The sequence below is a fragment of the Cimex lectularius genome, unplaced genomic scaffold (genome assembly GCF_000648675.2).
Source record: "Cimex lectularius strain Harlan isolate CLEC.00 unplaced genomic scaffold, Clec_2.1 scaffold205, whole genome shotgun sequence".
NCBI classification, from domain to species: Eukaryota; Metazoa; Arthropoda; class Insecta; order Hemiptera; family Cimicidae; genus Cimex; species Cimex lectularius.
In genome coordinates, this window is record NW_019392773.1 from 578622 (window position 1) to 603538 (window position 24917).

The window sequence follows — 24917 nt, forward strand, 5'->3', positions numbered from 1 at the left end:
GATAAACTTACCGGTAAAACCAGGCTTACATGTACATTCGTACGTATTGACACTCGTATCAACACAGATGGAATTTGAGTTACAAGGCGAAGAAGCACACCCGCTTAATTTCTAAATTATAATAAAAAAGATATTAATACTATAATATAACTAATAACTTTATTTTGAATACCTGTTCACAATTTTGGCCACCAAACCCAGTCGTGCATTGGCACGTATATCCTCCATAATTATCAAAACAAACGCCGTTGTTAAGGCAAGGATTATTTTCACACTCGTTAATGTTTATTTCACATCTTACCCCAGTATAGCTGAGAAACATTGAACACATAAGTGAAAACCATTGAAAATACATCTTTTTTTTTCTGTTGTGAAAAGTTTGAAAATTTATATTTGTGTTTACCCTGTTCTACCACAAAGGCACGAGAAACTATTCACGCCATCTTGACAAGTCCCGCCATGTTGACAAGGGTTGGACAAACATTCGTTTTTATTGATTTCACAGTCTCTTCCTTCAAAACCTAATTAAAAACAATTTATCAGTTTTAAAAAAATGAAATTTTCATTTAAAAATCAGCTAATTTAAATAATATTACCATCTTGACAATGACATTTATAACCAAGGTCTCCACCAACAGTTATGCACGTGCCATTATTTTGACATGGTAAATTATTTTCACAAATCTGGGTGTTGATATTAACATCGCAATCTTTTCCTACAAATAACAAAAAATATTAATAAAATAGTCAATTATTAATGCTTAATAAACAAAAACCTACACTTAATAGTATCCAAGAAAGATTTAAAAAATAAAAATAAATAATAAGAAGAAATAGTATGACATACCAGCAAAGCCTGCTGGACAATTGCAAACATAATCCCCTTTATTATCATGGCAGGTCGCTCCATTCTTACAGGGAAGCTTATTACACAACGGACCTTATTAATAAACAAACAAGTTATTAAAAAAATTATATTTACAAACAAAAAACATGAACCTGCAAAATGACAATGATTTCTTTTTTTGTTTAATTTAATGCTGAATGATTTTGTGAAAAATGCTCACCGTTATCGATTTGGCAGATGTTGCCTGAGTACCTCGGAGCACATTGGCAATAGTAGCGATCAGGCAAAGTAATGCATCGCCCATGCATCATGCATGGTTCGTTGGCACAGTGTTCCACAAGTCGACCTAAACATGCAACTAACTTATCTACCTCTAAACATTCGTTACGATTCTCTCAAAACAAATTCTTGGACAATAACAAATAATTAGTACTAATAGTGATATTAAAACTAACACAATAAGAGAAATTACCCATAAAATTGCTAAAATATGAAAAATAAATTGTAAAATGCTTTATAACGATTTTAAAGTATATACACGACTTGTCACATTTCAATTTTGTGCTGCGTGTGTTATTCAAATTGTACAAAAAAGTCCGTGATTTTTTTTTTCTTTGCATGCACTCAAGTTATATTTCCAAGCTTCTTTAAACTTTGAAGAAAGCATACTATGCTGAGCATACCTATTACTTTCCCATATATTAAGCAAATTTTTAATTTAGGATTTTATCTCATCATCGGTAAAAAAATTATACGATTTTTCCTCATACTTGCTAAGTGATAACTGTGCTGTATATAACGGTTCATGCGTTGAATAGTGCACAGTGCTGAGTGCATTGTTTGAAGTGCTTGTGAATGAATTTGAGTGACTTGAAATTGAATTAAAAGTTAAAATGATCGTTTCTTTAAGAAATAATGAAGTCTGTTGACATACAAAAATTAAATATTATGAAAGACCTAGATGCTACAAAATTTATATAAGGAAAAATTGAACAACTAGCAATAATAGTAATGCAAAAAAAATTTACTACCTAATCATTCAACAAACTTCAAGGCATGTTTCTACACTAAAAATCTATTATTAAGAAAATTTAATAATATATTACTCATACATGGTGTTGTTGGTAGAGGGCATGGTCCCCACTCTACATTGTGGGAATTATGATGGTTACCGCTGCTGAAAACGATGCTAGGCCCTTCGAGAATGCATCCATCGAATTTGTTACCAACTTGAAGCAAATCCTGTTCTGAGAAGAGGTCTGGCTGAGTGAGTACCTCTGGGTTTAATGTGTTGTTTGCAATGACCTATGAGGAAGAAGAAATTAATTAACTGTAATTGAATCATATTGTAAAATGTCAGTACCTGTTTATGACCCGACGTTGATATTGTTAAATTGCTCATGCGATAAAGGATGTTGACGGTGTGCCATTCGTTGTCCAACAGGTTGGCACTAATTCGAGTCTCTGACCTCTTACCGCCAATGTCTATCTTGAAAAACAGCCCTTCGACTCTTACTTCTAGTGTAATAGAATAACTACTCCCCCTAAAATTTTAACCGTAGCATAAAAATAAAATATAATAATGTTTACATAAAAATAAAGATCCCCCTCGTGTAAAATAACTTTGTCACTGGTCTTTGCTTGAATGTTTACCAACATAAGAAATTATTTTAAATACAACATTATTAAATCTAATTTCAAATGTTAATAAATCACAAAATTTTAGCTTTTGCAACGCTCAATATGCATAAACAATGAAATAATGTAATAATCAAATTTACTTACTTTTGAGTAAAAAGTTCACCACCAGCACAGCTTCGAAAACTCAATCCTATGTGTTTATTTAAAATAATCGGCTGATGTAAATTTACAAATGAAGTTTTATTAAAAAAGCCCTCTCTCTGGTCTGTGTTCCCTCCAACGCGGTGACTTATGAAACATACTAATCCCCCTGAAAAAAAAGACAAGACAAAATAAAAATTATTAACATGAAATACGAATGTTTTAAATGAGTTAAGTAGTATTGTGTTGAGGCAGGTGTAAGGTGCATCTGACACTGCTCAACCCCTACATGGAATCACTGAACCTTGAGAATAAAAATTAATCCTCGAACATCTGTTGGATATAGATAAAATTCGTCTACTACTTATACTGTTAAAAAAATAATTATATTATTTTTTACTACATAACTACACATAATATTTATTAACAATTTGCCCTTGGCAAACCATTTTCTTTGAGTTGAATTGACCTAGAGATAATAAGGATATTTACACCTAAATATTTATTATAAACTACTTTTCCATTTGTTTTGCCATTTTTCAAGATAACATTAGATTTTGTTCTATTTTTTTAAGGTTACATATTTAAGTTCATTATTATCCTTCGAGGTTCAGGAAATCTGCAGCACCAACATATTAGAGAAAAACCTGGCTGACCATTGATTACTTCACCTCTTTCCATAATTCAGTTAAATTGTTTACATACAATAATAATAAAATTATAATTAAATTAATCTATATTAGCTTAATGGTCATAATTGACCATAATTATTCCAATTAATTATTCTTTATCTAAGGCTTTTGATTGAGATGAAAATTAGCATCACAAGCGGGATTCGAACCCACGACCTTCGGCTATGTTGGGACTGATTCTCCCTAGAAACCTGCTTTTAATAATAATTTAATAATAGTAATAATACATTATTTATGACACACTAATTCACAAATGCAGGCTTCCGATTAACATTCAATTATATAAAATAAAAGTAGAAGAGCACTTGATAAGTATCCACCCCAAAAAAAGAAACATTTGTAAAAAGAATCATTATTTTAATTTCAAAAGGTTGTGTGCTCTATGCAATCAAGGCCAGATAATCAAAATTAAATTTTACAATACAGAATGAAACACTGCAGCAGGTGTGCAAATGACCTATGGACTGGTAGTAGTTTCTTACCAATAAAAAGATCAACTAAGAATCTAACGCATTCAAAATTGGTATTTACCGGAAGTTAAAATGTCGCCTTTCACATAATTCTACTTAAGTGGATGACATCGTGTACACTACCACAATGCTATGGTCAATGGAAGACACCAAACACGTCAGAATACTGATGAAGTAAAAATCAAGGAAAGAACAGGTCTTAAAGAATGTAATATGAACAGTATGGTCTTTAATGTGAAGCTGGGCTGGTCACATTAGTAGACTCAATCAAGAATGGATCAAATGGTGCTTTAACTTTTGTCATTACATTAATAACTAATTGCACCACAATAGCTGTAATCCATGGCACATTTGAGAAGGTTCTGGTGAAAGTCCATTGGAATTAAATTTTAATTACAGTAACTTCTAACCTAGGATTTTTTTTATTGCACAATCACTTTTCCTAAGTGATCCAAAGTACAAGGAAGAAGATGAATGGTCCTATTTTGTTTGTATCTTTTGTAGAAATGCAGCTGGCATTCTATGGCATAGACTAGATATTATTTGACTTATTTGGATGTTGCTAAGTAGCACCCAAAGTTACCATTTATTAAGATGTATTAGCACAATGTATAGTAGCTTTTTTTCCAGGCTGAGGAGGAAAACTCATCTTAAGATTAGATTTGATAGATGGTAGATAGCATTTTGCTTTTATCTGGAAGGACTATTGTGCTTCTCCACTGATGGGTTTATTAGCCTCAATCCTTGATTGGGATGTGGAATAACCTTTTATTAACTGTTTCCTGGCTTTACTGCAACAACTTAGGCAAAATTTTCATAATAAGTCTTTAGCCTATCATACCATGAGGTTTTTCACTTGATCCATTCGGCCATCACTACTCTTTTGTAATAGTTTAAAAATTTTCAGGATTCAGGCTTTAATTGTCAGGCACTTCATTACCCTTTTGTCCTGTTTACCCTAGGACTTAGAGGAGAGATAGTGAACTCAAGCTGTCCATTGCCCAGTGTTCATTGTCACACCTCTTATGTGTTAATTGTTATAAGTAGATAGCCCTGAACTGGTTGAGTCCTTTCTCCTATGAAGATTTTTATTATACGATAGCTTGGTAATAAGCTTGGTGTTAAATGAAGGAGTCAGGACGTCTGTGGGCATGTACAATATTTGTCTAAGATCCTCTTTAAGTTCTTGTTTGGTATCATGCTTGTAGAGGATAATAGTCTGTTATTGCATGTGCCTATAGGTAACTAATCTTGCTTCTCCCTGTAATATTATTTATAGGTAGAAAGTATAGTAGAATAATCAGGTCAGCAGTAGTTCTCTTAAGGTGCCTGTGATCCTCAGGTGATACTCCTTGCCACTACGAATCATTTTGCACCTGACTGTTATCTTTAAATTTTAGTTGCTTTGGCATCTTGGAGGTAGTGTATAGGAGCTTGCTTTAAGCAATGTGCAAAAGATCTTGCCTCAGATGAAGACTACAGGTGACAGATTTAGTATCATATCCATAGAAGCAGTTTAGATACTTATTATCGTTCTAATAAGTTTGCTCTGGACCAAAATGAGAGACAATTTGTTTTATTTTCCTATTTTTCCCAGTGCACACATGCATTCTGAATGGGCGATCTTATTCCAGATCTTCTACACCAAAGAAGGCATAAAACTCGCTTGCCATGAATTCAGCCTGATAAACCTTTTAAAATCTAGTGGATGTATTTAAATAAAAACTTTTCCATTCAATTAGCAGAAGTATCCCTTGAATGAAGATCTGATGTTCATTGATCAACCTGCAGATAATCTATGTAGGGTTCCAATCTTCGTAGAGATCATTAAATGGGCGAAAAAAGACTAAATGCTGGGTTCAACGAGCTTTCGGCAATTTATAGGGCCATCATCAGGGCCTATTTACAAATTCAAATAAATACAAAACAACGTACAATTAACAATTAATGTATAAAATGGTATACATACTTTCCCAAGGATGAAGAAATTATTAATATGAAAAACTACAAGTGTTTGGGGTTAAGGCTATGGAGCACATCGCCAGCATAATACATTTCGACGGTGAAACAGACATCCATATAAAATTATAAGTAATTATTATAAGTTTTAATTATTATAAGTTCTGAAAGTTTGGTGAAGCCAGCATTTAGTCTTTTTTTCACCCGTCTACTGACCTCTATGAAGATTGGAACCCTACATACACATCCCCTGAATGGATCTGGGGATATCAGCTTGTGGAATCATCTCATTGTTTTCAGGGTAAGCCAGATAATTTCCTTTTCAATACAAAAGTGAAATTGTTGAATTTTTGGGAGGAGGTTCACCATACATTCGGGGATTTTTTGCTGTTCTGTTTTAGACTGAGTGCAAGTATATACTAGTTGTCAGGAAATGCAGCTGAAGTCGTATTGGGAGATGCTGGAATGACTTAGGTAAGCTTTTGGCCCCTAGATTCTGGAAGATTTATATGCTAAATCCTGGAAGAGAAGCTGGGTATAAATGAGAAATCCACCAAAAATGTGCTAGAGGTCTAAATTCAACAAGAACGTAATAACTCTTGCAATAAAAAAAAAAGAACAAGAAACGAAGTAATAGAAAATGATGTAATTTAAACAACTTTCTTTAAAAAAAATACAGTAAATTAATAAAGTTTTTATTTGTTTAGTTCTTGTGCCATATTTTTTTATGTTATTCAATATTGTTATAAGATTTTCGCTCTAGAGGGACCTCTCTCCTGAAGAGACTCACGTCGTTTCCTTTGTTGAGATGATCGGATGGTCTCACGATGTAGCGTTATAACCCACCTTTAACGGTATATTGCAGCTACACTACCAAATATCCATATCCATTACTGCCGACAACGCGCTTAGGCAAACTGTTTTCAACTACGGTTTCTATCGATCAAGCTTTACTATTTTTACCCTGCCAAGGGCTAGGATTAAAATTCAGTTTTTCACCTATCAATTTCATCTGTCGGATTACATAAGGGCATCGGCCATTTAGGCGATCTGCTTTCTCCCTATGAACCGAGGCGAACTTTCTTCGGCCCCTTGGGTTTTAGGCCATCGCGAGACGATCGTGTTTACGAAATTAGCCTTTTTTTCTTTATCTGTAACTAAAGCATTTTCAAAATGAACTTATGTAGGGCATAATTAAAATAAGAAGAAAAAATCAACTATGTCTTAATCGCAGCGAGCTCCATTTAACAAATCCCACGTTTCCTCAACTGAACAACCTCCAACAACGAGAGCAATGAACGTTTAATCTCTACCAATGAATACATTATCTTAAACTGCACCAAAATATTTAATAAACACTACACATTACAAAAATTCTTGACTTAAGATAAACCCGCCGATGTAGAAGTTAAAACGCGTCTGACGGTCCAAAATAGCGAGAAAAGGCGGACCAGGGGAATAATAGAGAAACGGCACAATTACAAAAATATAAACGTAAGGTTTCTTTCTTCCGATCGGTATTTCTCCATTTTGTTGTGTTTTGGGACTCATAAATGAAGTACAAAATAATTATTTTATAGTCTTCAATCGTTAAAAAGCAATTAGTATCTATAAAAAAGAAGAAGCACACGGGAGAAAGCCCAGATCGCCACTCGACAACTTTTGTGCTTAGAAAGGTCAATGTCAACATATCCACTTAATATTTTACAAACATATAAAGTTTTTCGTCAAATTAACTTTTTGAAATTAAAATAAGCATTTTTAATTTCAAATTAATCCTTTTTATTTTCGAAATTAACCCTTTTTAATTTTAAATTAACTCTTTTTTCACCGTCAAATCAACTGTTTTTAACTTCAAATTAATCCTTTATTTAAAGCAACAAAAAATCTAGGAGATGGTATGAAATGTAAGAAATTCCTTTAACTAACTTTTATAACAACAAATTAATCCTTTTTAATTTCAAATACACTTTTTAACCGTCACATTAACTCTTTTTAACTTCAAATTAATTTTTTATTCAAAGCATCAAAAAACCTAGGAGATGGTATGAAATGTAGGAAATTCCTTTAATCAACTCTTACTATAACAAATTAACCCTTTTTAATTTCAAATTAAACTTTTAAACCGTCACATTAACCTCTAACTTCAAATTAATTGTTTATTTAATGCATCAAATAACCGAGGAGAAGGCATGAAATGCAAGAAATTCCTGCAATTGGAAGGAAAATATGATAAAATAATAATACCATACAAAAATTAAAAATTATATACACAAACACAAAAATAAATTCTTCAAAAGAAGAAATGCAAGATATTCCTTTAATTAACTCTTATCACAACAAATTAATCCTTTTTAATGTTGAATTAAACAGTTTAACCGTCAAATTAACCCTTTTAACCGTCATATTATCCCCTTTTAACTTCAAATTATTTTTTTATTCAAAGCATCAACAACTTAGGAGATGTATGAAATGCAAGAAATTCCTTTAATTAACTTTTATCACTACAAATTAATCCTTTTTAATTTTCAATTACCTTTTTAACCGTCAAATTAACCCCTTTTAACTTCAAATTAATCCTCTATTTAAGAAAAAACCTAGGAGATGATATGAAATGTAAGAAATTCCTGCAATTGGAAGGAAAAAAAAAGATAAAATAATAATACCATATAAAAATTATATAAACAAATACAAAAATAAATTCTTCTCTTTTGAGATATTAAAAAAAAACAATTGACTCTTAGAAACCACAATTTCTCAATTTTCCCGATTATTTTATCATAAAAAAATAATTTTCAAATAAACAGGAATTTTACTTTACATACTTATATATTTTCATACCAATTTCTAAGGCTTTTTTTAATGCTTAAAAGAAAGAGTTAATTTTAAATTTAAAAGGGTTAATTTAAAGTAAAAAGAGTTTATTTTAAGTAAGGATTAATTTCAAGTTAAAAAGGATCATTTTCAAGTTACAAATGGGTAACTAAAGTATGGGTAAAAAGCTATAAAGGGATTCAATTGATAATACAATATACACACCATTGGAAATTTCAGTAAGCCAAAACAGACCAAAATAAATGCAGGCAGTACAAACTTAATTAATTATGTTTAAATTACTCTGTAACTTGTGACATTAGATAACATCCTTAAAACCTAGTTGACTGGCGTAACCGTTGTCTCAATAGCAAATCTTTACTTTTTAAAAACAAAAACATTTTCTTTCAAGCTAAAAACGAATTTCAGCATAATCTCTCTTTTTTCATCTCAGGTCAGCAATCGATTGAGTAAGACGAGGACAGTACCCTTTAGATAATTGGACAATGGAGATCTGAAAGGACCAACTGGACAATTCCGTTAACCACAATGGTTTTTTACGCTTCATGACATACGATCTAGAAATGTAGACATATGCAGGCAAGAATCATACGAATCTCTAAATCGAGCATAACGGTCTGCACGCAACCCGACCACGAGCATACGTCGTCAAATTCATTTGCAACCACACAAGACAAATCCTTTATTTTTTCCTTTAACCTAGAAAATTGACACGATTTGTCGATTTCAGGGCAGATTGGGCCCAATACGCTTTAACCTAATCGTTTCAGGCGACTAATTAGTTAAACTGTTACATAAATAAGAAATGTTTCTTTTTCTTAGCAGGCGTCACGGCCCATTGAGGACCGTTTTGCCACCTAATAAGAAAAGTTTATTTTATCTTCGGAAAAATTACACTGCAAAAATAAAGCGCCAAAAAAGAAATTCCGTGTGTATTTCATTTTAGAATCATGAACTTTTCAGTTCCCATTAGTGAAAACAATGCCTAATAGTCTTATAGTCGTTCTGATCTCATATTTTTAGAATAGTAATTTATATCCTGTATTTCAGGATTAGGTGAAAGCACAGAATTTGAGAAAGCAAACAACTTTGAATTGTCAACAGCCAGAAATGGGAAAAGTACATAGTTTTTCCCCGAGGCGGTTGAGGAATGAGCATGGCCGAAATACCGATTGGTCAAAGAATCAGGCGTATACACAATAAACCAGCTTTTGAAAAAGCTTCAGACACTGGGAGGCACAATGGGTATAATCAAACAACCAATTTCCGAAGGTGGGTCAAAAAAAATTATCGTTATTATAAGAGCCATGATATTAGACAGACAAAAGAATGGTAACTACGTCCCTTCTCTAATGCTACGCAGGTCAAACAATAATCAAATGATTAATCTTTTTATGTAAGGTTTTGGTTGAAATGAAAAAGTTAGTGTCACGAGCCGAAGGTCGTGGGTTCGAATCCCGCTCGAGACACTAACTTTTTCATTTCAACCAAAACCTTACGTAAAAAGATTAATTCATTGAAAGAAGTATTTTGGTCATTTATACCACTAAATATAATGGATTTAATAATCAGATGGTTCGCCAAATAAATCAGAAATGGAAAACGGTGCAATGTTTACGTATATTTAAGATATATTTGTGGCTAAGTATTCGTGGGGGCGATGAACCTTTAATCTGGTCGTTTCCTGTCATCGCGGTCCGCCTATCCTCGCCGTTTTGGCCTGTTAGAAAGGTGTTGCCATCTGCAGTGGAGGTGTGTGAACAAAATACCTCTCAATTTAAGGTTAATCTGTTGCACAAGAAATCAACTGGTGTAAGTCGATTATTATTATATGAATATTTTAATTTCTCAATATGAACAATATGAAGGACATCCTATTTGGCGAAACAGTCAGTAATGACCAGGCTATAACGGAACCCGTCAACTGTCAAATGAACTTTGTCACAGCCAAATGTGAATCGTCAATTAAAAATGTCAGGGAAGACAAAAAAAAGGAGTTCCACATGAGCGCAGCTCGAACATGATGAACATCGCCAGGAAGCATGCCGGTTGGTCTTACTAAATCTAAGTGGTTAACGATTCACCGAAAGAAAAGAATTGCCAAATTCCTTTTGTTGAAGTCTGCGAGAGATAAAAATAATTTAATCGTCCACTATCTTAAATGCTTCGCCTGTACCACACTGGCTGGTTTTTTCGTGTCCTTTTTATCAATTTGTAACCCAATTTTGGCAAAATTACTAAACATGTCTGATACACCACTAGCAAATGAAGTCATAATATTAGACAGACCAGACTGAATTAAAAGAATTGCTACTAGTACCTGTGGATAGACTAATCAATACTAAGACTAATTTCAATTAATTAATCTTTTTATGTAAGGTTTTGATTGAACTGAAAAAGTTAGTGCCACGAACGGGATTCGAACCCATGACGAAGCTAAGTGTCCGAGTGGATCGAAGTCACGATAGCTCAAGTGGTAGAGCAGCGGCGTATTTAGCCGAAGGTCGGAGGTTCGAATCCCGGTCGTGGCACTAACTTTTTCATTTCAACCAAAACTTTACATAAAAAGATTAATTAATTGAAAGAAGTAATTTGGTCAATAGGCTACTAAATATAATGGATTTACTAAGACTAGTAATAATTATTTGTCGCAAAGACCGTAGCCTCAGTTTTTCCAGTGAGGGGTTCACTAATATTTTGTTCTAGAAGGGCAAGAAGTTTTTGATGAAAGAAAAGAAAAAAGTTTTATATCAGCAAAGCAACGGCCGGCCTAAACTTTTCGATATTCAAAGCGACCAAGGCCTAGTCCTGACCTGGCACCTTCAGACTATCGCTTCATCCGAGATACAGCTGAAAGGGTAAACTTTCAGCTCGTGTAAACCTGAGTCAATCAAAATCCAAGAAAAAATCAGCCACCTATATAATAATTAATAGGAATCGATCAAGAAAAGAGAAAATTTCGGTGAAACTGCCAGAAATGGGATTTAAAAAAAGAAAAGCCAATGTTCAACGATCCAGTTACGTGACTGATTTTCACTTTGTCTGGACGTCGGGCCCTGGGCATGAACTGAGCTTTAACAACATGCATCAAAGAGCTTGCCGAACACCTGACCGCGGTGATGGCATGAAATTTTCTACCATAAAAATCGGCCGGCTACCGTGAAAGCCTAGATAACAATGGACGTGGCGTTGACTTTACCATTTATTACCACCGCCGGGTTTGATGCAATTTTACCCAACTGGCAAGAAAAACAATTTTTTTAAAGTGTACTTTCCAACCTGTCGCTTTCGATCTTTTCGATCATTTTGGTCCGCCTATTCTCGAGTTTTAAAGACATTTCGCCATCTTTTTCAAATATCAATGTTGTCAACTTAATGGTCTGTGCTTCCTCCCGTGTTTATTGTCCCTTCTAAGTTTTAAGTGTTTTTAAACACTGAATATAATGGGGTACGTCATTGAAAATTTACATCATATTATTTTGTAGTTTGGTCGTTTCTGATTACCCTAGTCTGCATATCTTAGCTGATTTGTCAGACGCGTTTCGTAAATTCGCCATGTGAATGATTGATCTGTGCCTTTCCAAAGAATTGATCTTATAAAAAGGATATAAAAACGAAGAGGAAAGCAAAGAAGAACCATTCAATAAGGCGAAAAAGGCGTAAAGCGCCTGACAGGCAAAATCAGCGAGACTAGGCAGACCAAAACGATGAGAACCGACCAAAGCTACAGGGTTCATCGCCCCGCAGACGTCAAGAAGAAATCGTAAAACTTTACATCTTCGATCGAAAATTCACGGATTGCTTTATGAGACTACATTTATAGTAAAAATTCGAGTTGTAGAATAGATCCTTTGCCCAAGAGACCAAATATGATAAATAACTATTTCCTCGAATATTTTTTCCTTGTATGAATCTTAGCATAGTTTAGTCGAAACTATAATTTAAACTAGATTAACTTTTTATAAAGTACCCACTGGCATGAAAACCGTTTAAATAATCGGCAAAGATCATATAATCTTAATGATGATTGTAAAATCACTAAAACAGCAATTTTTAATTAGTTTGTTTTTTAGCATTGAAGCGTGTATTGAAAATGTACGGCAATAAATAACACGATCCTAAAAATAATAAAGGCTCAAAATTAATTGCACAGTTGAAAAACAGCCGATTCACTGTAGTTTGAGAAATTTCCTTCAGAAAAAATACACTATGCAAAATGACTATGAAAATGACCACAATGATAATGCAAAAAAACACGAAGTAACTGTTGTAACCGTGGAATTTGTATATTAAATATATACAAGGGGACTTCAAGAAAGATTTTACTCTTGTAGTTGAAAAGTACTTTAAGATAGGGCGACCATTATGGGCTTTTACGCTTTACCTTTAAAACTTCTTTTTTTTAAAAAGCCCCATAACTATGCAGGGTGTATCAACTTCCTTAGTCCACACATTTAATTCGGAAACGATTAACTTTAGCAAAATATGTGTGTGTCTTATACACATCCCAAGCTAATTTTGTCTAGGAATCACGTGATGGTAACAGATTTAATATAACTTTCTCATCTAGTTATTCAGATATCGTGAGATGCGGTCGGGTGTGATGTAGGTTTCAGAAAAAACATTTTCTTTATCGTGCCAACGTTTCGATCTTTTATTGAGATCATCTTCAGGGCTCAATATAGATCGAGACGTTGGCACGATAAAGAAAATGTTTTTTCTGAAACCTACATCACACCCGACCGCATCTCACGATATCTGAATAACTATCGATTAACGGCCACTAATCTCTACACATTTCTCATCTAGTTGGGAAATGACAGTAACTTTATTTTAAGTGGAGAATCCCACTATTTTATTGCACAATTCGATTCTAGAGCTTATTTTAAGCCACTTTTACTGAAAGGAAAATTTTGATAGGATCGACCATTAGTGTTAGTGTCATTTCCCATCTAGATGAGAAAGTTAAAAAGCTCAAAAATGGTCGATCCTACCAAAATTAATCAAAATAGGCTCTACAAGCGAATTGTACAATAAAAATATGGGATTCCCATTTAAAATAACAAAGTTAGTGTCAATTCCCAGCTAGATGAGAAAGTTATGTTAAATCTGTTACTACCACGCGATTCATAACCAAAATTAATTTGAGGTTTGTATGAGACTATTTTTTGCTAATGCTAATCATTTTCGAAATAAATGGGGAGGGCCATATTGTTGTCATAAAAAGCATACCCCCTCACGTCTCTTCCGTCGGATATAGCTCAGAAATGGTCGATCCTATCAAAATTTTCCTTTCAGTAAAAATGGCAAAAATAAACTCTAGAATCGAATTGTACAAAAAAAATATGGGATTCTCATTTAATATAACAGCATACTATATGAGAAAGTATATTAAATCTGTTACCACGCGATTCCCAGCCAAATTTTACTTGGGGTTTGTATAAGACCATTTTTTTACTAAAGTTAATCTTTTCCGAATTAAATGGGTGGATCATAGAAGTTGGCACACCCGTATTTTGATTAGTTTTTCATCGATTTTCGACTTGCAGTACGGTCCTTCCCGATCAGCTTTGTGCAGCGGAAGAAAAATAGGCACGAATCTGACAAAACAGCAAAACCGGGCGGACAGAAATTATCAGAAACTACCAACCTACAGGTTAAGGGGATTCATCACCCTCCAGACTCCCAAGAAGAAATCTTATTTCAACATGTTCATCGTTGTTTTTCAAGGGCGACGTTTCGACTATACAAATTTCTCTTGAAAAATTTCCTAGGCATGTTCAATCCTACTAAATCGTGTCATGTTATACTACACGCACGGCCCCCATCGTTTAGATTTCTCTTTTGGATGAGATCTAACGCACAATCGCTACTTTATCGAACAAGCGGGCCACCCTAGGTTTTATTTTTGACATAGGCCATCTGTACCACGATAAGAGATTTTGTTAAAATCCAGATGGAGTCGATTAAACATAAGAATGGCAAGTGTATTGGCTTTTTATTGACCAAAAACCTATTGATATTATTCCTGTAGAACGTATAAGATAATCGAAAGGTCCTATCCTCCCTGGATTTTCTCAGACATTCGACATTTCGCCTGTTATCACAGATTGTTAAAAACAGTTAAGACAACGAATTATTCCTCTTATTTCAGTAAATGAAGTCTGTACAAAGTAGTCAGGGGATTAGCACGTTTAAGTCACATTTTCCCTCGAACAATCTTAACATAGAGACACTAAACATCTTCTTGAAATGTCCTAATTTGCAGGTAAAAGGTAATTGCAGGTCAACGTCCGGCTGCTTTCTAATTCATCCTCGCTCGACAAAAGTACATGTACCATCCATCGTACGTGTGGGTCCTTCCTAGGTTGGGAATTATTATCGTACATTGTATGCAATTTTTTTTATTGTTGCTGTCGATATTCGACTGTTGCGCAAAACTTATTACACGGATGAAAATTTTGACGCAAGAGCTTTTTCTTGAAAATTACTAGGAGGTTTGTTTAATCAATAACGAAGAATTTCAACAGTGGATCAAATCTGTAGACATTTCACTTTGAACCATGGCTTCTCAAAATGTAACGGAAAAGATTTGTAACAAAAATCTGAGTGATAATTTATGTCTTAATTTTTATATTATGAACAATGGATGATTCATTTTTGCCACAATGCTAAAAATTATTTAAGCGACTCATCAGTTTTAAAAATATTTTTCAGCCTTTATTTTGTCAATAATAAAGGTTATGTAATTGCAATTATTTTGTAATCTTATATTTTTGTTTTCAAAAACATATTTGCGTATTTATTATTTATAACTACGTATTTCACCAACGTTCACTGATAAGTTTATAATAAAATAATCACAGTGAAGATGTAAAAAATGCAATAAAATAAAATATCGCTCTAGTAGATAAGAAAACTGTTAATATCAGCTATTAAAAATGAGTAAAGATAAAATAAATTAATGTTATAAAACGTTCAAAGCTTGAATCTTTACTTTTACTTCCAAAAAATTGTACAAAGCATAAAATAGATTAGTAGAAATTTATTGTTCTAGACAGTAGAAATTTTGAACCGTTTACTGCACATTTAATGGGCCTGCTGTAAAATAACCCCCCGAGTACAATCGACCGTTTACAACTGAGATTTTCATTTAATAATGGAAAATTTCTCACAAACGGTTTGCTTTCAATGGAGAGAACTTGGAAAGAGAAAAAATAAAATTATCATTACAATTAAAAGGAATGGTGAAATTGTTAAGTTCTATTTTCTCGGTTGACTTTCAGAAGATGTAAAGAAGTAGAAACTTCTTTTGATAATCGAGAAACGCGCTGTATGTCTGAATATGAATTTATTCCAGCTTTTGGTATAGCGATTTGCTTACTTTTCTGGAGGTTGATAACAAATGTTTCTGAAAGAGAACAACAATGAAAGCCACACGGATGCAAATGAATTAATCAACATATTGATTTATTCGATGCCCGATTAGGAACATGCAACCCAGAACAGTTATGCTGAAAGATTCGAAACGTTGACTTTCGACACTAAAAGATTAATTTGCATTTCTCCGATAAGGCAAAACTGGCTTTGTTCTTACGTTCTGTGGGAATCTCCAGCCCGTAAAAGTTTCCGAATAAAATTAAAATAAGTCAGAACAGACGTCAGGTTTTTCAATTGTGTGCGAAGTGAAACGGAACCGTAATATTTCGATGTAAATTCAATGGTTAAAAGTCAAGACTGAAGACATCGACATTGACCTTCTTCACACAGAATAGTAAACTTTCTAATCAGCCTAGATAATTTGGGTAAATTACTTAACAAACACGGAAAAGTCAAACTGTGTCACCTAGAAATGCACGCTGTGTATTGAGTCTTTTCTTTTTTTTCTTTTTTTATATAATTATTTTATGCACAATTCGTGCCAAGATGATTCACAACAAGTCAATAAAAAAAATAAATAAAACCCGCGGCCTTCGTATAAAGTACCAGTTTTGAATAAACAAGAAGCCCTAAAACCCGTTTTTTCAATTCTCATGTCCCATGGACCTCACACAAAAGTCAGCCCTGGTAGACTGGTACAATGCAAATATCGACTGCGAGATGTTACTAAACATACCTTCTATAAAAACCATCCAGGGAGAAGTAATACCAGTTGTACCCGTGCAAAGACATAATGACAAACAAGTAAAACTTAGAGAAGAACACTGCAGAAGAGTAGAAAAGGTCACAACACCCTAACTAATAGTAGTCTAATGGCAGATACCGAACCGCTAAAACAGAAAGAGATGCACTGCAAACAAATGCAGTACTGAGGATGACACAGAATTCCTACGTTGATTACTCTATTTGATAATTAACCTTTGTGCTAAGAAAATTAAAAGGTTGGGCACAATAAGAAACGATAACCATCAGAGAGAGCCTGAGAAAACCAATCTGAGTTGAACCCAATGTACGACCATGGACGATATGGGATTGTGCGAGTACACTGGGAGATAGAGTTCATCATCATATCCAAAAAGACCCGAATGACCATAAAAGAAGGGTGAACGGATCGAGTGAAAGACCTCATACCTTGTGGACAAAAGACGTGTGACTACTAACCTAATTGCAGGTCTGCTTACTGGACACTGCTGAATACAACACCCCTGAACGTAGGCAGGCTTAGTCAAGATAGTATCTCCTTAACGCACAACATACCTATTACAAACTTTACTGCATGTCTGTTAACTGGACACCGGTAAATTCAACACCTCAGAAAATAGGTAGGGAAAAAGCTTAGTCAAGAAAGTCTGAAATCTTAGAAAGAAAGTAGCAACGTCTTACCAGGGGTAAGGTCACGGATTGTATGGTTCTGCGTGAGTGCTATGTGAGAAAGAATAATAGATAATTAATTTCTCTCGTCTGGGTACCAGGGTAAAACCTGACAGAAGGGTAATGAAGAGGATGAAAAACTAGGGGTCCTCAGAAATACCATAGAACCCGAATCCTACTACAAATTGCCATAAAAGAGAAGTAGTTGCCGAATGGATCAAGTAAAAAACATACCTCGTGGAACAACACCCCATGACATTAGGCAAACGAAAGACCTCATCCAACTCTTGCTTCTGTAGCATCGCCTAATAAGTGGAAGAAACTGCAGTAGATAGTTTGTATTACTGAGGTTAAGTTTAACTCACAGACTACTATCACCATGGAACTAATAGAGAGTAAATTACTACCGTATATGTTGAGGAGGAAACTTTCCTAGGATGAGTCTTCAGAAATAAAAATAAAACCAGAAATCTTCTATAAAATTTTAAATTTACATGTAGCATGAACAGTTCCCGATTGGATCAAATGGAAGTCGCATTCCTGGTGGAAAACACTCCAAGGCAGCTGGCAAAAGAGGAAAGTCCAGCCTACACATACACAAATCTGCTGCAGCTAAGCCGGAAAAAACTAAGCATTATTGCAGTTATTGTGACACTTGACAGTGCCGACTCAATAGTCATAACACAGCAATTTCAAGAAGAGGAGTAAACCGCAGTACACGTTATATTACTGTGAAGGCCTAATAAGTCTACAGAAGGACCAATTTAGTAAACGTAAGAGAGGATGCTGTGTAGCTTAACAAAAAGCCTGAACTTCAATCGTTTCCGATTATTTAGGTCTGACTAACTTGGGTGTTTTGGTCTAATAATTGGAAACGATCAAACTACAGGCTTATCACCTTGTATTCTTCAAGAAAAACTATCAAAAAAAGCGTGAGGCTAGATGGCTTTAACCCATATGTAGAGAAATCTATCGATCTCGGTTTTAAGCTATTTAAATTCTATGTACACGTTTTTTTAAAGATACAAATAAGAGTAAGACAGTCGTATGCTTTTCGTTTTAACATGTTCTTTTTCACACGTTTGGGAAAAAGGATGGGCGGGAGATCCAGTTAGGTTGGGTAACTCGGTTCATTTGTTAATGCAACCAGTTTATACGGAAGTCGGTGAAATGAATATACAAATAAAAAACGGGTCGCAGAATTATGAAGGAGTTGGTAATACTGGGAACACGTCTTGTATTTTTGTTCATAACGCTGATGAAGGACCTAGATATGAAAATAACACATTTGGGTTATGAAAATTTCGTGCTCTCCCCTGCGTCCGACAATTAACCTAATCCGGTCATGCAGATTAAATTAGCGATATGCCTAATCGGAGAAAATATTCGTAATGTGTTTTTATATTAAATACAACCCCCATTAAGTAGAAACGATAAAACCTGATTTAATTTTAAATAAACATTTACATAAATGCCTTCTGTTCAGTCTTGGCGTTAATGTGTCTCCATTAATACCCTTCGCACATTACTGTATGAACATTATAGTTCGTGGCCCGATTGGCCGAATAAGTTTTTTTAATTAATTAATCTTTATGTAAGGTATTGGTTGAGATAAAAAAGTCAGTGCTATGAGCGGGATTCGAACCCACGACCCTCGGCTAAATACGTCGCTGCTCTACCACTTGAGCTATCGTGACTTCGATCCACCCGGACCATTGGTTGGGAGGTTCGAGTGGATCGAAGTCACGTTAGCTCAAGTGGTAGAGCAACGGCGTATTTAGCCGAGGGTCGTGGGTTCGAATCCCGCTCGTGGCACTGACTTTTTTATCTCAACCAATACCTTACATAAAGGTTAATTTACTGAATATATTTTAGCAAGAAAGCTAGAGCTTTTGTTGATTATATAATGCAAGTTTAACCACTAATAATTTAATAAATTCAAATAATAATTAAAACCTTTAACTTGACATTGATATTTCCATAAAATAGAATTGATAACAATGAAATGGAAAAAAAATCAGAAAAATTTTTGTCAACTTATTGTAAGATTCGGTTCATGTGCAATTCGGTCGACCGTCAATGTGTGAATATAATTTGCAAAGAAAATATTCCTGTGTACGCTAAAATTCAAATCACGAACTCAAAGCGAGAATGGGAGCATTTATCGCTTAAAATTAAGACCGGCTAAAAGAAAAAAAAAATTTCTTGGGTCGAAAATGGGGTGGGGTCTGTTGGTTGATGAACCTGTCGCTTTGTCGTTTTCGGTCTTACTGGTCCGCTTAGTTTCGCCGTTTTGTCAGAAAGAGGAAAAACACACTGAACAAAGCGGTACGATTTTTTTAATGACAATTTTATTACTCAATTAATTATACAACATTTTTTCGAAATGAAAACGGGTAGCCGAATTGGGAAATTTGTGACATGGGCGATCGAAGTCACGGTAGCTTCAAGCGGTAGAGCAGCGGCGTATTTAGCCGAAAGTCGTGGGTTCGAATCCCGCCTTTGTCACAAATTTTTCATTTCGCAAAAATTATGTATAATTAATTGAGTAATTATATAATTAAGTATAAGCTTTTGACTTTTGTGATACCCCTTTTCAAGTTATGAACCTGCAAACCACCAAACTCCAAAATAGTATGACTAGTTTCTTGAGAACGCCTGTGTAGGTATAAACCAGTCTCTGATCAATTCAGGTCCACCTATTCTGAAACACATACGACGGAAATCAGCGGGTACTGGAAGATCCAGTATGATCGGAAATGACAAATACTATTTCTTTTTCACTTTTTGTAAGAACAAGTTCAATATGTGCACAGCAAGTACGAACTTTCGAGGTTTTCAACTGCTTAATTATTTTTTGAATATATTTTATAAATTGTTCATGATCGATTAGTCTTTTAAAAGCGAAATCAAAATATAAAGGTACGAGTTTTCTATTCATCATTTCTATCAAATTGCAATGCCTTTTTGGAAATGGTTTGACGAAAGGGAATTTTAATCCTGCTGTGACGATCCATCCTTTCTCGACCTAACTTATTTGTTCCTTTCTGAACCTTTTGTGAACACATCCATATAAAATAACACGTCGTAGGTTATGACGTAAGAAAAAAACCGATTTGCCTTACAATTCAATTCGAAATGGGTATATTTTGGGCTAGACACTCAATTTTTTGTGAGACCATTTTTTCGACATCGATTTCGTGTCTTCGGGGAGTACGCAAGGGTTAGGTAAGGTTTGGTAGGGTAAGGGACGAATAACACAAATATCATAGTTTGTATTACCTATAAGTTAAACACATTGATTTAGCTAAGAATCACTTTTCTTTTTTAAATATATGTATTTTTTATTATAAGCCTTTTGTTCGCTCTTGTTAACCAATTTTTAGTTCATGCTGAATCGGCATTGGGTCACTCACTGGGTCCGTCTTCACTCGCGGGTTTGTTGAACTACACCAGAGAGGAACTTGAACGAACCCACGAGGGAAGACGGACCCAAGTAACGCAAGTGCAGCGTGAGTTCACCGTCCCGCAGACTTAAAATTTAAACAGAGTTAGTTACGTTTTGCATGTGTTTACGTAAATTGCATGTTTTGCTCTTTCTATAATTTTTAACTGCACAAAAATCAAATCTTAAGCAATAGAAGGGGAAAATGGAGAGTTCCACTTATTAAATCCCAGCTTGACAGTTTGAAACAATGTTTGCTCTTAGTAAATATCGTAAAAAGCTAGATTAGGAGCTCAAATATGTTTTACTTTATCTTATAATCTTCCACTTGTGATCTTACTTGAAAATTTCATCTTTAAGACAACACTGGACTGCTAGTTTACACAATCTAAACAAACAGGATATGAAAGACTACTTAACAACTTTTTCTGTGCTGGGAATTGGTTAAACTCTTATTAATGTGGCATTTTTATTTATGGCATTTTTTGGCGTCATAAAAAGATACTAGTTGACTGCATGGACCCAAAAAAACTCATGACCTAACTAAATTTCTTCTGTTTATTAACACTGTGATAGTTTCTGATCAATAAACCGATCTATTGATTTTTTAAAGCAGGCCGGTGTAAAATAACAGTAGTCAGCAATAGCGGACCATTAGTGCGTGAAGAGAACTTTTCCCCATGTTTACATTATCATTAGTTTATGTGCCCCACTTTTTCACGAAATCAAGGCCTTTATTAATGTTTTCTTCCGTATTGTTGCAATTAAACTTTCTTGGGAGGTAATGGCATCTAAATAAAAACTTGATGTGCCATGGTTGAATTTAAAGACTTTTTTGAGGGCGTACAGAACTACTGATAAGTATTATATGAAATAATGAACATGTAATTTATACTTGAAGGACTGATTGAACCCATTTCCTACTATTATGAAAAAAAAAATGTATAAGCCAAACATTTGAGTCAATATGACGACATAACTTTTTTAAACACAACTGAATCCTCGAGTTATTAAAAAAAATTGAATTGAAAATCATAGTTTCAAACACAATCAATATAAGTATTTTTATCGACATGCTAAATTTCGTGTACTTTCAAGACATCTACCCAAAAGGTTTCTGACTGTATGCACTCAGTTCTTCTCCGTAAACATGCAAAATTTTGGTTGTGTTAATACTGTCGCAATGACCGGAACAGATGTTAATCTGAATGCGTAATTTCCGGCGAATATGGTGTGGGTGAAGTAAGCCCCGGCGGCCAAAGGGCAACTTAGCTTCGTCACTTTATTACTTTTCGCGCGTTCAAGTCACATTTCGGGTAAGTCATAATTGTAAGACCCCTGGTTCAAATTCTATATGGTCTTTCACAACGATTGAGGACGTAGATTTGTTTTGTCACAGAACAGTCATCATGAAACAAATAAATAACAAGTTAATTTTTTAAACAATTTTGGGTACACCGGTAGCACTTTGCCTTTTTAGAAATAAAAGAGCATAGAGCGAATATGGACTTCGTCCTCGTCCAACCGGAAAAAAGGACGAATTGACCGAGTCGAAAGCACTTATACATATTTTAATTTATCGTGTTTGTACCATTTATCTTTGCCGTAACCAGGTCAGATTTACCATACAGCTAGAACATAATTCAAAGTCTCATTGCACGTACATATTGATAAGCTTGGTATGTTTGATGCACAATGCATACTCTTGCCAACCTAGGGAATCCATCAGCTATCATCAGAGAACATTTTTCAACTGTATATATTTTATTATACTATGTTGTTCAGGAATTTGCTCAGATTGAGGTAGGTTGAAAATTGGTTTGATGTGCAAACGTTTTATACGTTTTAAGACTCACTAGCTTCACAAAATTTGAATATGCTTAGTATTCACAGTATTTGTATTTAGCTAATCCGATTGATCTGGATATTGTTATCAGTATGTAATTATTTGTTGGATTTTCTATTGTAAATAACCGTAAAGGCTTTATTTCTATTTTTGCTCAGTCAAATTTTACCATGATTAAAAGACATTTCAGTATTATTCACTTAGTCCTTTGATAAATGTATCAATTCTGTGAGGTTTTTTAGCAGTCATGTCTTGATTTTACAGAATTCGCGGAAAAAAACTAATAAAAACAAGATAGGTCCTCGAACTAACCCTTGAGGTACGCCATGATTGCCTTTGACTTATAAGAACACAACTTTTTGACTAATGTATTTAGGAAAACCACTTAATAATGTTAGATAAACTGATCTCAGTTAACGGTGAGAAGGAGAAAGTTTCAAAAACAAGTGCAATTTTAATTTTAATGAAACCATCACTCGAGTTTCACTATTACAAATTTTCAAATTTTGTTGTCTTACTTGAATTATTTTATCTTTACCCTCAGTAAAACAGAACTACAGTTATACATCTACGTAGCTAAAGAAAAAAAGGTAAAAATTGATGGCTTAGAACAAAATGAAACATGGTGGTCAGCCTACCCTCGCTAGTTCTGTCTGGCTTTTTGTGAATTTCACAATTTTCTGTGCGTTTTCCCAGGTGAATGTCATTCTTATACGTTTTAATGAATTCTATACAACTTTTTGCTAAATGTTGATTCTTGTTATAAACAAGTCCACATAAAGAAAAAACTAAAGTGAGGGAAGTTCTTCTTTTACCAGAAACCGACAAATTCACCACATTTGATCTGTTAGGAAAACCATTTAATAAATTTCGATGCAATTTTTTCTGATAATGGATAAGATATACAGGCATCAGCTCATATTTCCGTTCTGCTGAAATAATCACTTTATTGATTTACTTTAGTTATAAAGTTATAAGGTTACTTAATACTTCTTGTAAATTTGAATTCTATACATTTTGCTAAATGTTGATTCCTGTTATAAACAGGTCCACATATGAAAGAAAAAAACTAAAGTAAGGGAAGTTCTTCTTTTACCAGAAACCGTAAATTCACCACATTTGATCTGTCAGGAAAACCATTTACTAAATTTCGATGCAATTTTTTCTGATAATGGATAAGATATACAGGCATCAGCTCATATTTCCGTTCTGCTGAAATAATCACTTTATTGATTTACTTTAGTTATAAAGCTATAAGGTTACTTAATATTTCTTGTAAATTTTCTCTTGTAAATAACACCAAATTGATTTTTTTTTTTTTTTTGCCTTACGTTGAATTATTTTATATCAAATTCCAATGCAAGAAAACTATAGTTTAGGGTCTACAACACATGGCAAAACATGTGAAGGTTGTGATGTTTCTTGAATGTGAAGTTGATGTTGTTTTTTGTTTTTTAACTAAACACACCATTTATTGTTTTATGCACAATATTTTAATTGCTAATGAATTTCGGGTCACGTCCCTGGTTCATCTTCAGAGTTCACTAGTTAGCTAAATGGAAGTCCTACGTTCTTGTTAACGTTCTGCAGGGCAGTGAAAGTCATCATGGTATGCCTAACCACCTAAATTTGCAATTTTCAATGATTCGTCAGTGCGTTTCCCAGTGTGTGTCTTTTTAGGTTTTAAGGACTTCCGACATACCGAATAGGCAAGGGTAATCCAGGGTGATCGGAAATGGCCAAAAAATATATTCTAGTAAGATGTAATGTTCGGGGTGTGAGAGCTATTGTATTCCCCGTACTGTAATTTCATTTCAGCAGCTGAATTTCTTCTACGGTTACTTTGTACATCCCAAATCACTTCCTCCTCCAGTTCCAGTTTGATCAGTAAGTGTGTTGGTGTCTCCTCTGCTTCTTAGCAGAATCTGCACGTGTCGTTGGAACAATCTTCTTCACATGTCCATTCCGTCTGCAGTGTCGTTTCTTTCTTTCCAAAATACATATGCTGTTTATATCCAATGAGTGAATTCATTTTTATTTTGTCTTTTGTCTCAGATACTCTCAGAACCTGTCGGTGGTTTGCAGCTTCTTTCCTTGCAAGGGCGTCCGAAAATATATTCTTACGTCTATAAAGCTGATTCTTATCATAGGTCCACATACTTATAAGAAAAACCATCGTGGGAGGTCTTATCCCTGAACAGAAAGCGTCAAATTCACAACCTGAATCAAT

At 34.3% G+C, this 24917-nt stretch overlaps 1 protein-coding gene across 4 annotated transcripts in view; it reads right to left on the bottom strand.

Moving 5' to 3' along the window:
- LOC106673107 (protein crumbs) overlaps nt 1–24917 on the bottom strand; it is a 54307-nt gene that overhangs the window by 15935 nt on the left and 13455 nt on the right. For 2 of the 4 annotated variants that reach the window (XM_014405080.2, XM_014405079.2), the window contains exons 2-10: nt 2633–2798; nt 2211–2391; nt 1960–2152; nt 1068–1193; nt 848–940; nt 597–716; nt 404–521; nt 173–311; nt 12–111 (exon numbers count right to left, since the gene is read on the bottom strand). In XM_014405080.2, coding sequence (XP_014260566.1) covers nt 12–111; nt 173–311; nt 404–521; nt 597–716; nt 848–940; nt 1068–1193; nt 1960–2152; nt 2211–2391; nt 2633–2798 — 1236 coding nt within the window. Of the gene's footprint in view, nt 1–11; nt 112–172; nt 312–403; nt 522–596; nt 717–847; nt 941–1067; nt 1194–1959; nt 2153–2210; nt 2392–2632; nt 2799–24917 lie in introns of those variants that run through there. The other 2 variants (XM_014405081.2, XM_014405084.2) reach the window with 2 other exon arrangements.